The 11,965-nt window shown below is 65.1% G+C and overlaps 1 protein-coding gene across 5 annotated transcripts; it reads right to left on the minus strand.

Moving 5' to 3' along the window:
* Positions 1–89: 89 nt before the first annotated feature.
* On the minus strand, positions 90–10,581 carry TONSL (tonsoku like, DNA repair protein). 5 transcript variants are annotated; one of them, XM_016131908.2, is made up of 26 exons: positions 10,502–10,581; positions 10,305–10,400; positions 10,000–10,142; positions 9,284–9,467; positions 8,925–9,054; positions 8,524–8,695; positions 8,330–8,444; positions 8,085–8,188; positions 7,818–7,970; positions 7,493–7,618; positions 7,186–7,357; positions 6,267–6,346; positions 6,094–6,183; positions 5,778–5,850; positions 5,531–5,694; positions 5,322–5,445; positions 4,435–5,174; positions 4,251–4,327; positions 3,771–3,924; positions 3,619–3,697; positions 2,878–3,179; positions 2,558–2,729; positions 1,753–1,928; positions 1,208–1,281; positions 812–945; positions 90–341 (listed from the first exon to the last, which is right to left on the minus strand). In XM_016131908.2, exons 1-26 carry the CDS (start codon positions 10,524–10,526, stop codon positions 148–150), a joined length of 4,053 nt encoding a protein of 1,350 aa, XP_015987394.2. In that variant the 5' UTR covers positions 10,527–10,581; the 3' UTR covers positions 90–147. The 5 variants fall into 5 exon arrangements, 4 of the variants coding, with proteins under 4 accessions (XP_015987394.2, XP_015987393.2, XP_015987396.2 ...); XM_016131907.2 differs by having other exon boundaries at positions 8,043–8,188; XR_001595242.2 differs by lacking the exon at positions 1,208–1,281 and having other exon boundaries at positions 205–341; positions 8,043–8,188.
* Positions 10,582–11,965: the final 1,384 nt, after the last annotated feature.

Consider the following 11,965-nt stretch of genomic DNA (forward strand, 5'->3'; position numbering starts at 1 on the left):
TCAGTGCCCGCAGCCGTTTCTCTACCGCAAGCCAACCCAGCCTTTCACCTCCCGCCCGCCTTAAGGCAGCAGCTAGGGAGAAGCAGCAGTAGCAGCAGCATCCATTTATTAGGGGCCCGTATAGGGAGGGTGGGGTGACGCCGGCCGTCAGAGGCGCCGGAAGAAGAGCTTGGCGCCACGGTCCAGTGTGCACATGCCGGGGTCCGGCTGGCTGGGCAGCCGCTGGCGCAAGGCGGTCCGGTCCTCGTGGGAGAGGCGTTGGCTGCACAGCTGCAGCTCCTGCAGCTCCGCTGTTATCTTGTCCCAGAGGCCCTGGCCCAGGGGGCCCCGCACAGCACAGCCTGCAGGGCAAGGTGGAGCGGGCCTCAGAGCTGCTACAGCAGGCTGAAGCTGGGCAGCAGCAGGGGCCAGTGTAGGCACCAGGGCACTCTCAAGCCTATATCCTTCCTCTTTACCAACGTGGCTCTCAAAAAGATGACTTCCTCTAAGGCCTCAAGGTCTGTGGGGCGCTGCACAAACAGAAGCCCCATAACGCTCTAGGAGGGCTCAAACAAAAACACTGCAGTTACATCTGTGCCTCTGATGACACGAGGTTCTTTCCATCCATAAAGTGGACATGATAGGGGCTGCCCAGGAGTCTCAGTGCCCTGAGGAGCTTGCTGAGGGTGTAGATGCTAGAAAGCTAGGTGTGTGGAGAGCAGGCCCTCAACTGAGTGCCAATCTGCCACCTGGGCCTCAGGCAGGTCCCTGAGGAGGGAGGCATGTCACCAGCCCTGGTGTGGCAGGTATAGACACCATCCCCAGAGCTCACCTGATAGGCCCAGGAAGCGCAAACCTTGGGGCCGCTCCTGGAGGGCGGACAGGAGCCCCTCTAGGCCCTCAGAGCCAACCTCTGGGTTGGCAGACAGGTCCAGTGAGACAAGTGAGGGGCAGAGAGGAAGACATCTGAGACAGAGAAGAAGTGAGGGGGTCAGCTTCCTGGAAGAGAGGTGCCCATCACCAGGGAAAGCTGCCTGAAAAACCCACAGCTCTGGGATCCACAGGCGAAGCCCGGCAGGCTGACCCCGGCCCGGCACAGCACTCTTCCAGGGCCGCCAGGGCGCTGCCAGGGCCACCGTGGGAAGGAGGTGGCCCTCATCCCCCCAACACTTAGTCCTTGGGATCAGACCTCCCTCAGGACAGTGGAAGCACAGGCAGGTGGTGTTACCTGCTTAGGTCTCCCACTGCCTCGTTGTCCAAGTGGTTTGCAGACAGGTTCAGGTGTGTCAGAGCACAGCCTTCCTAGACACAGCAGAGGCCCGACACCGGTGGAATGAATGGGGTGCCTGCTCTCCCTGCATCCCAGTAGAGGCCCCACACAGTGGTGGTTACTTCCCCTTTCTTGGGGACAAAGGGGCAAAGGCTGCCTTGGCCCCCGAGGAAGAGGGGAGCAGTACCTCTAAAACTGCAGATCAGACAGAGATGCTGCCTTCTAGGTGTGCCACACTTGGCATGTGGCGAAGTGAAAATCATGGGGACCCAGCCCTGGCTGGAAGAGCCCTCGGAGGCCTGGCATGCTCCTTGGGACCTGTCTGGGGACAGGGGAGGCCACCCTGGCTCCCAGGTGCCCTTCCTGCATGAATCCACAGCCTGAGAAATGCAGCTCTACAGAAAGCTTCCCCCATGGCTATTTCTGGACCCTCCACCCCAACTTCACCTGTGGCCCAGGTGGCTCAAGGCTCCTGTGGCTTGAAGTCCATCCCCAATGCATACCTTGGTCAGGTACCTGACCATGGCCTCCATGAGGCCTGAGTCACTTTTGCTGGCCACCACAGAGCTGAGCTCCAGGCGCAGGAGGGTGTGGGCGGGCAGGCTCTGCAGGGTCTGGGCCAGGGCGGTGGCACCCAGGACGTTGTACGACAGCGACAGTGTCTTCAGGTGCTTGGCATCTGAACCGGGAGCCAGTACCTGTCAGCCTCACACAGCCACCACCCCCAGCCCTGCCACAGCCCTCACGAGCCTTCTGGGGATGCCATCATCCCGGATGTTTTGTGCACAAATAAACTGCCTAGGGTCTTGGCTAGGGAGCGGGTGGGCCAGATCCCTGAGGCACGACGGGATGCCCAGGTGCCTAAGTCAGGCCCTGGGCTTGGATGTGCGTGCCTCACCCGCTGCCCTAGGCCCAGACCCTTCCCCTGTACTGCTCTCAGCCTTGAGCCTCATGTCCTAGCCCACTGCCTCTGCAGAATAGCCTCCTGGAGGACCCTCACTTCCCAGATTCAGTACTGGGACCCTAGCTCTTTGCAGCCCTGGTGGGCTTATAGTGGAATCACCTCGGGCGAATGGAACACTCAGAGCTGGTGACAACAGTGGGACTGGGGTGCGTCCCGAGGGACGGCTGGGGCCAGGGAGTGTACGGGGGGACAGCCAGGCAAATGCAGCACCCACACGTCTACCTACATGGGCCTGGAGGCAAGGCTGGTATCCTGGGGCCCCTTTTTGGTCAAGGCTCTTGGTGCCCCAGACACACCTTTCTGATGGCAACTGGGACCAGGGAAAGGACATGTGGTCAGCTTACCTTGGAAGGCACTGCCCAGGGCTGCCTGGTGGCTCAAGAGGAAAGCAGAGCCAAAGCCACAGGCCTGGAGATGCAGGGTGCTGAGGGTGGGGCAGCCCTGCAGGATGGAGGCCAGGGCCTGGCTGCATCCATCCCCAAGGGGGTTCATGCTCAAGTCCAGCTCCTCCAGGTTCTGGGGAAGACACAGGCCCCCAGAGGGTCTGATGTCCTTGCCATCCCAGGTCTGAGCACCAGCTGGCACTCCGACTGCACCTTCCCACCCAGTGACTGAGTAGATGCGAGTGTTCCTGTTGCAGGCCTGCTGTTCCCCACATCTTTACCTGCAAGGTGACCTGCCCCTGGAGGCCTGTGGCCAGCTGGCGCAGGCCCTCAGGGCCCAGATGATTGGAAGAGAGGTCAAGGACGGTCAGGCTGGGCACAGTACCCAGCACGGCCAGCAGCTCGGAGGCACAGCCGTCCCCCAGCCGGTTTCCTGCCAGGCGCAGCTCCCGGAGCGCAGAGTGCAGCTTGAGGGCCCACAGCAGGGGCGTGAGCTGAGCCTGGTGCAGGGCCAGGGCGCAGGCGCTGAACGAGGGGCCCGAGCTCTGGTGCTTCACAGCCTGCAGCAGCTGCTGGTGTGGCTCTGGGCGGGGTAGGTATGCCATCAGGGCCAGAGCCTGCCTGCTCTGGCTCTGGGGACAACCTAGGCACCCCCGGCCCGAGCCTGCTGCGAATCCTGGGGGCCCCTTATACAGGCTGGTAGGCGGCACTGACCCGCCTACCCTGCAAGGCCTTCTCCAATGGGGCCCTGGCCTCCACTGGCCACCCCACAGTTCAGCTTGAGGCCAACGCCTCAGCATCCCTGACAGCTCCCAGCAGGGCCAGGCTTCCAGCCCAGGCCCAGCCCAGGGACCCCGGGTTCTATGAGACTCACTTCCAGGTGGGGCCACCGTCCCCAACCCATTCGTTGCTCCTGTGTGTGGGCAGAGAAGGGGAGAAAACCTGGCACGGTGGGAGGGGACCACGGCGGACCCTTGGCGTCCTGGGTGGCAGGGGCAGGTGGGGCCTGGCTGGGCCCGTACCTTGCTCCAGGCTCTGGCAGGCCCTGAGGTAGCGGTCGGTCAGTGGGGGCAGGTCCCACGAAGTCACTTCAGCCAGCACCTGGAAAACACCGTGAGCAGGCAGCCGGGCACCAGCGCAGGATGCGCACGCTCAGGCCCAGCCCGTCACTCACGTCCTCATTGGTCTGCAGCACATCAGGCACGAGGTCCTGTGGGGCCAGCAGGGCCCCCTCCTTTCTCAGGGTGAGCCTCGGCAGCAGCCCACAGGCCTGGGAGTAGCGCTGAGCAGCCTGTTCGGCCAGCCAGGCCACGGAGTGGGCGTCCTTGCTATGGGAACGGGGTGCAGAGTGCACGCTGAGAAAAGGCCCCGGGTCCTTCCCACTCCCGCTGGTCCTGCAGCCCAGCGCCTCCAGCTTCCCCGGGGCTGCAGGACCTGCCCCGACTACCCTTGGGCCCTGCCTGTGCTGGTGTAGGCCACCCTGACCTTGACCTGGGCCAGCAGGAATGACGCGTCAAGTGCAAGCGAGCCCTGACTACATGTCCCACCTGGTGTGCTGACTCCAGCGTTCATGGATGCCGCTGGGTGCTGCCCCCTCAGAGCCCACAGGGGCGCAGAGGGAGCTGGGGCTGGGAGGGGGCGGGCAACGCCTTACCTGTGTGGGACAGGGATGAGGAAGAGACTGTCCTGGACGCGAACGCGCACCCGGATGGGAGGGAGCAGGGCGGACCCCTGGCAGACGGGAGGGGAGGGACAGGCTGATCAGGGAAAACAGCCCTGTGCCCTGCCGCACGCCACCCCCGGGCTGCGGCTGGCTCTGCCCCAGGCTTGGCACCCACCGGGGGCTGGCCTTCCGTAGGTCTCTCCACACTGGGGACGCCGGGGCTCTGGGGGCGCTCTGTGGCCGAGCAGCAGTCTCCCGCTGCTCTGCCCAGTGCACTCGGACTCCCGTGACGGGGCAGCCGGCTCTGCCGGGCCCGGGGCCTCATGGAGCTCTCATCGCTGCTTGACCCCGAGACACGATGCCAGGTGCGGTGCCCACGGCCCTGGGGCTGAGGCTGGCGGCTGCCTCGACGGCCGGCGGTCACCAGCAGATCGTCCTCCAGCCAGTCCCCAGCCAGGCACTCCTCCTCAGGTATAAGTGCTGCCTGCAGCGGGGGGGCCTCGCCTGGGCCCCGACACGGGCCAGACTCCAGGCGGCAGCTTCGGGCACTGCCCACACCTCGAATGGCTGCCCGGTAGGCTGCCCGGCCTGCACCCGCTGCCGCCACCTCCCTGTCGCTGGTGTGGCCTGCCACCCGGGCCTTGGCCTGCTGTGCCGGGGCAGAGTGCCGGGGCCTCTTCTGGGTTGGCCGGGGAGCCCCCGTGCTGGCCTCGTCCTCTGAGCTGCTGCTGGCAGCCAGCTTGTGCCTGCTCCTTCCTGGTCTGGCCACAGGTGGCGCTGCTGATGCCTGGGAAACCCTGGCCCTGGCCTGACAGGCCTCTGGCGGTCCCGGGCAGGGACTCGAGGAAGGAGAGGCTTCAGGGTCAAACAGATGGTCCCTCAGGAGGGCCTGGGAAGCCAGGGGGCTGTGGGGAGCTGTGGGAAAGCGGAGCCCACCGTGAGGCATGCCCGGCCCCACGCCACCCCACCAGCCGCTACACGACATGCCTTTATGAATCAGGGCCCAGCGGGCTGCAGGACTGGGGAGCAGTGTCCGCAGGCACAGAAGAGGCCCCTCCTTACCTCGGCCTGTGGAGGCCGCCTGGAGCAGTCTCTCCATGGCGCCTGCCTTTTCCCGTGTCTCGATGTCCAGGTCCTGGCAGTACAGCTTCACCCACTGCTGCAGAGTCTCCAGAGGGCTGTGGCCCTGCAGGCACCCGGCTGAGAGCAGGCCCAGGGAGCAGCCCCACCGACCGTGGCCCACGCCCGCCCGGCTCCTCGTCCCCCCTCACCTTCCTGGTTCTCAGGGTGATTGACGCTCCCCGCTCGATGAGCAGCTCGGCCACCTCAAAGTGGCCACAATTGAGGGCATCATGCAGGGGAGTTATGCCCTCGCACCCCTGGCCGCCCGGGTCATCCACCGCAGCCCCATGGTCCAGCAGGAAGCGGACAATATCTGTGGATTGGGATGTGAGCCTGTCCCCAGAGCCCTCCTCAGGCCACCTCCCTGCCGTGTGCCAGACCCTAGGCCGTGCTCACCCAGATGCCCATAGTTGCAGGCCTCATGCAAGGGCGTCCAGCCACAGTAGTCCCGAGGATTCAGGGGGTGACCCTGTGACAAAGGATGGGAAGGAGCCTGACCCTGGAGCCCCACAGCCTGAGCCAGGCCTGTCCAGGTCCTACCAGCGTGGGAGATGCTCCTGCCATCAGGCAGGGTCCCAGGGGTGTCTGCAGGCCCTTGTGCAGGGCCAGGAGCACGGCGCCCCCTCCAGCCCCCATGCGCTCCCAGGCCCCTTGGGGGAATGGTGCACCTGCTGTGGCCCCGTGGGGCGGGGAAAACGGGGTGCGGGCCCACCTGCCGCACAAGGTCCTGGACGCGGCCCAGCTGGCCCTCGATGCAGGCTCGGTGCAGCAGCGTCTCCCCCACGTCATTGCGCCGGTGCCACTGCGGGGTCACCAGAGGGCGTAAGTGACCGGACCGCGCTGGTGGGCGCCCGAGGGGAGACGTGCTCGGCCTGCTGTCCTTACCTTGCCTGTCCTCTGCCGGCCCAGGCCACCACGCAGCTCCTCATCCTGCAGCTGCTGGGACTGGCTGTCAGCCTCGTCATCTGTGAGAGCCAGGCCACCGCCTGCTGAGCCTGGGGCTCCCTGCCCACTGCCACCTGCCTGTGGTCTCTGGTGCCCCGTCCTGCTGCCTACCTGACCCGTGTCCACTGCACACTGACTGTTTGCCCGGAAGGCAGGCCCTGCTCTGTGGGCCATGTCCCACCCCAGACCCATGCCACCCCATCCTGGGAAGAACTTTTGTCAGGCTACGTCAACCCACATTAAAGACACTTGTCGTTGAGCTTGGGGCCCTCTGCCTGCCCGTCTGCGTCCTCCCATACCGCTGGCTCTCTCTAGAACCCCCTTTCCCTCCGTGACCCACTGTTGAGCAGCACTGCCTAGTGGCTGTCCTTCGCCCTCTCTCCCTGGCTCCAGCCACGCCCTGCGGGGTGCAGCCCAACTCCCCACAGCTCTTGGCCACTCACCGAGAGATTCGGGAAGCCCCCCAAGTTCAAAACTGAACATGTTCCTCCCAGCCTCAGGGATGGGTCCCCAGCCCTCCGCCCCAACCCGCCCTCCCTGCCCCTGGCTGCCCTGGATGGCTTCAGCCCAAGCCCGCCCAGACTCTCCCCCCATCCACCTGCCACAAAGCTGACCACGCCAGCTCTCAGGGCTCTCAGGAAGTGCTAAGCCAACTGCCCTCACTGTGCCCTTTCCCCAGGTCCAACCCCAAGCCGCTGCCCAGGGGCACCCTCCAGCCCCCTGTATTGGCCCTGCCAGGAAGGCTCCCTGCATGTGCCCCCCTGCTGGCTCCACTGGCACTGGTCACCCTCCTCGCATGGGGCTGTGTCCTCTTGTCTTGAACCAGGTGGCACAGGACCGAGGCACACGTGGGCCTCACCGCTCTCCGAGAGCTCCACCTCACTGGCCTCCAGGGTGTCGCTGTCCTCGCCCCCGTCTTCCTCGCCCTCGGCCTCGGCCTCGCCCAGCTCCTGCAGTCTGGCCTCAGTGCCAGGGGCCTCCTGGGGCTGTAGCCTCAGCTGCACGGTGTGGAGGTGCCACAAGATCTGCCTCTGAGGAGCAGGGGATGCGCAGCTCAGGGCCAGGGCCACGGGGACGCTGGCCACAGAGCGGGGGGCCCAGGGATGGAGGCCGAGGCAACCAGCAAGCTGCGCTTGGGGACTGCAGCTGGGTGGGTGGGGCCGCACCTGCAGCTGGGGCTGCTGGGCCTGCTGTGCACAGCTGAGAGCCTTCTGGAAGCATGGTGCCAGCTCCTCATAGGCGTCGCCGGCCTCCTCTCGGGAAAGTGCAATATTCAGCCAGGTCTTGGCCTCCTGGAGCGGGAGTGAGAATGGGCTAGCGACTGCTGCCCACTGCGCACAGCTGGCCCAGGCCCCCTGCTGCATCCCGTGCCAGGAGGATGGCAGCCTCGGAATGGAAATGCCCATCCGTGCCCACCACCAGGTGTGGTGGTCCCAAGGCACAGGTGTGGTGACAGGTGCAGGGTCAGAGCTGGGCACCATCACCTCTCACCTCCAGGGCACTGCCATCCCGCAGCCTCAGCTCCTCTTCATAGTGGCGCACAGCCTGACGGTGGTCTTTCATGTCTCCCAAGGTGGCCGCCAGGGACACGTGGATGACGGCCAGCTCAGGCCCTGGCCTGCCTAGCAGCTCAGCCAAATGCAGCTGAGGAGGCAAGAGTCAGCCCTGGGCCACTCCACAGTGCTGCCCTGCCCCCCGCCCTGCTGCAGTGCACACCTGCTTCTGGTAGGCCTCGGCCGCCTTGGGGAAGTCACCTGCCTTGGAGAACAGGTCCCCCAGCTGTTCACAGATGCCCATGGCACCCTGAGGATCACTGCTCTCGGACTCCTCCAGCCGCTGCTGCAGTCGGACCACCGCCAGCACTGCCAGAAAGAGCCTCGTGCAAGGGGGCGGCGCGGCACAGTCTCCAGCCTGGCTTTGGCGCCCATTAGGCGTGTCTCTTAGGCAGGCCACCCGCCCTGTCCGGGCCCCTCTACCGAGGACTGGTCCCCTTCCAGGCTCACCATACTTGAGGGTCTGGTGCACAGCTGCCTTCTGCAAGGGCTTCTGGAAGCCCAGCCTGCATGCCTTCTTCAGCACTCTTTTGGCAGCCAAAAAATCCCCCAGGTCTTGGAGAACCTGGAGGGCGAGGGGAGGTAAGGACTGCAGACCTCCTCGAGGCCCACGCCTGCCTGAGGGCCGCGGCACGGAGGAGCACCTGAGAGATGAGCACGCAGCACTCGCTCTCCATGAAGCCCTTCCTCAGGGTGCGTGCGCACTCCCGGGCCCCCTCCAGGCAGCGCATGGCCTGGGAGTGCTGCCCTCTGCGCCAGTGGATGGCGCCCAGGTTGTAGCGGGCGCGGAACAGGTCCTCGTGCAGGTGGTTCTGCCTGTAGGTGGTGACAGGTGCTCAGAGTGCTGGGGCACTCCCGCTCTGTGCCAGCGTGACGGGCAGCCCTGCCCGCCCCTCCCCAACACATGGCAGACGTGCCGGGCCTCCTCTGCTAATGGGAGCCTGACAGGGGCAGGCGTGAAATCTGGCCTGGCTACCCGCCACCCAGCTCCTTCCTCCAGGAGCAGGACACTCAGCCTGTCCTGGGGTCCAGCGGGGAGGCTTACTCAGCAAGAAAGATGCTCTTCTTGAAGTAGCTGTTGCACAGGGCCACCTCCTGCAGGCTCTCAAAGGTCAGGCCAAGGTTGAGGTAGAGCCGGGCTCTCATCTCAGTCAGCTCTCGCCGAGGCAACGTCCCTGGAAGATGTCCCTCTCAGTGCTTGGTGCCTTATCCCCGTGGGGTCTCCAGCTTTGGGTCCTGTGCCCCACCCCCTCTCATGCCTCCTACAATGGTGCCACGGTTGAGGGTTCCAGGAGCACAGGCTGTGCGTCTTATCGCCAGTAGGCTTCTAAGAACAGATCTAAGAACAGGTGATGGGGCTGCTCTTCCCTCTGCTGCAGGTGTGGAGATGGGGGCGGCACTCACTTTGCAGCTTCTCATCCACGATAGCCAAGCTCTTCTCAAAGGCAGTCCTGGCCTGCAGCAAGGCATCCTGTGACTGGCAGTAATCATAGATGTCCAGATGGGTGCGGCCGATGGTGGCCCAGGCCCTTTGCAGCTCGATGTGGTTGGACAGGGAACGGGCCAGCTCCAGGTAGTGGTGCTGGTGCTGGGGCACAGAGATAGTTGCCATGAGCCAAGCCCCACCTCAAACAAACCCCACAGGTCACCTAACTTCAGGGAGTCCTGATCTTTGCCCAGGAGAGCTCCCTGCTCCTCTGAACCCCCACAGAGCAGCCCAAAGCCAGGCCACATGTGCCCCATCTCCTTCATGCCAATGGCTGCCTGTGGGGACACCAGGTCACAGTCCAACAAGCAAACGTCGTGACAGACGTGAAATGATGAGTCAAAGTTGGCGGGGTTCCTGCACCCCAGCAGCCAAGGAGGGCTTGTGTGGACAGGTGGTCCTGACCCCCCAGGCATTCCACAGATGCAGTGTGAGTAACACGTTCACTAATAGCTTCTGCAGCCAGGCACCCATGAGAGGATGTGGTGCACCCACCCCAGGACCCCGCCACTATCTCTGAAGGTGAGACCCAGACAGTGGAGACGGTGCTCCAAGCTCAGAAAGGACCCCTATGAAGTGCAAAACCAGGAGGGCTGGGTCTGGCCAGCCTGAGTGCTAGCTGGGCGCAGCCCACCTGCAGGGCAGCTGAATAGTCCTCCATCTCGGCCAGCCGCTCTCCGATCTTTCGGTGGGCCACGGCGCAGCCCAGGGGGTCGTCGGCGCTCTCCAGGAGCTGCAGCTCCTGCTCGTGCTCCTGCAGGGCCTCCGAATAGCGGCCTGGGCCGGCGGGGGGTTGCACATTTTAGCCTGGGCCGCAGTGGACCAAGAGCCGGCGCGGAGGCGATCAGCGCGCTCGGCAGGGCTCCTCACCCCCGTCTGCCCAGCAGCAACCAACCCCTGGTCCCTGGCCCCACTCTGGGCCCCGCGCGAGGCTCGCACCATGGCTGGCCAGGAGCTCCCCCAGCTGGTGGCAGAGGGCTGCCTCTTCCTGCAGCTGCCCGCTGTTCTGGGCCTTGGCCTTGGCCTTGTACAGCTCTGCAGAGAGAAAGAGAAGGCCAGGAAGTTGAGCCCCTCCACCTGGGCCGGCGGGGCCTGCTCCCAGTTCCCACGCTCGGGCGTTCGCCCCGAGGACTCACGGCGAAGCTCGCGGTCCACGCTCATGCTGCGGCCGCCGCGCAGAGACCCGGACTTCCCGCGCTCCCGCCGCCCCGCCCCCGGCCCGCGCAGGCCCAGTCCCGCCGCGCGCGCGGAGGGTGCCGGGAGGAGCCGCGCCGCCGCCCGAGGCATCCTGGGAGCTGTAGTCGGGCTGGCGCGGGGGTGGAAGCGCGGCGGAGGGCGGCTGCCTTCCGGGGCTCTTGGGGCGGCCCCGCAGCGGCCCTTGGGGTAGGGGCTCCGGGGCTCCCGCCCGTGCTGCCGCTGACCTCTCGCCACATAACGCTCTCACAGGCGCGACTTTTCCTGGCGAGCGCAGCGCCCCCGTGTGAGAGGAGGTGAGGGCCCGTGAACACACGCGCCGGGCACCTGGGCACGTACGTGCACTGGGTCGCGCGAGCCCACGGTGTGGCCGCACCGCCCTCGCGTTTGGGAACTCAGACCCTGTGCTGCCGGGGAGGTGCATGCACTCCCAAATGGCCGGAGCCGGGCGCTGCTTCCTCGTGCGCGCCGCCTGGGCCCCCGGAGACTGGGCGCCTCTTCCACCCGCAGAGCTGCCCTGCGCTGGCAGGGAAAGGCAGTGCGCCCCGGCGCGAGCGCGGAGACCGGACTGCTCCCGCGAGGTCTGGTGCACCGAGGCCTCGGCCCTTGGAATGCCTGCCCTGTTCCCCACCGCTTTAGGAACCCAACTTCCGCGCTCTTGGGGCTCTCGGTCCCTGCTGCACAGCGTGTGCAGTCCTGGGAGCCAGGCACCCGCCTGCCTTCCCCAAAGCCCCAGAGGAGCCCCGAGGGAGGAATAGGGGATGGACGCGTTTATTTTCTATGGAACTCGAAACAGACCCAGTGGGGTAAAATCTTCGGCTAGTGGACGGACAGCAAGGCCTGCTGGGACGGAGTGAAGTGGAAGGCCGATGAGTCCTTTATCCAGGAAGGCTGCCCAGGTTCTTTGCCGAGGCCACAGGGATGGGTGGGGGCAAAACCAAGCCTGAGGAGCTGCAGGAGGCTGGAAGTGGGACTCGGTGGCCCTTCTCTTCTCAAGAGCGCCCCCAGTGAGGCTCGGGGGTGGGAACAGGCTGGTGAGGGTGAGTGTGGATGTGGGAGCGAGGCCACCAAAGCAGTGCAGCTTGGGAGAACGGCCGAGGGCGCCTCCTGAGAGCCTCCTGAAGGACATGACGGGACTCCCTTGTGCTGGGGGCCGATTCCCCGTCAGAGTGGACCCGACTTCTCTATGCCTGTTTCCCCACTAATCAGACAGGGCTGTGTATATGAGGTGGTGCTGAGCAGGGCCTGGAGACCTGGGGTGGGGAGGCTGGCACAGCCCAGGGAAGCCCATCCATGAGGCTGTCCTCTCGGAAGGAAACAGGCAAAAACATGGCTTGGAATTTTTTAAACTATAGTTACATACAGAAAATATGCAAAGAGAACACATCACAAAAGCAACATGTAAG

The sequence above is a fragment of the Rousettus aegyptiacus genome, unplaced genomic scaffold (genome assembly GCF_014176215.1).
Source record: "Rousettus aegyptiacus isolate mRouAeg1 unplaced genomic scaffold, mRouAeg1.p scaffold_m13_p_15, whole genome shotgun sequence".
In the NCBI taxonomy this organism is placed as follows: Eukaryota; Metazoa; Chordata; class Mammalia; order Chiroptera; family Pteropodidae; genus Rousettus; species Rousettus aegyptiacus.

What these genes read in the sequence shown, in the direction of transcription:
- TONSL (XM_016131907.2), bottom strand. Translation starts at nt 10,526, where the DNA reads ATGAGCGTGGACCGCGAGCTTCGCC. An exon ending in CGTGGACCGCGAGCTTCGCC is followed by an intron (nt 10,401 to 10,501) that starts GTGAGTCCTCGG and finishes TTCTCTCTGCAG; the next exon opens with AGCTGTACAAGGCCAAGGCC. An exon ending in CCTGGGCAGTGCCTTCCAAG is followed by an intron (nt 1,929 to 2,557) that starts GTAAGCTGACCA and finishes CTCCCGGTTCAG; the next exon opens with ATGCCAAGCACCTGAAGACA.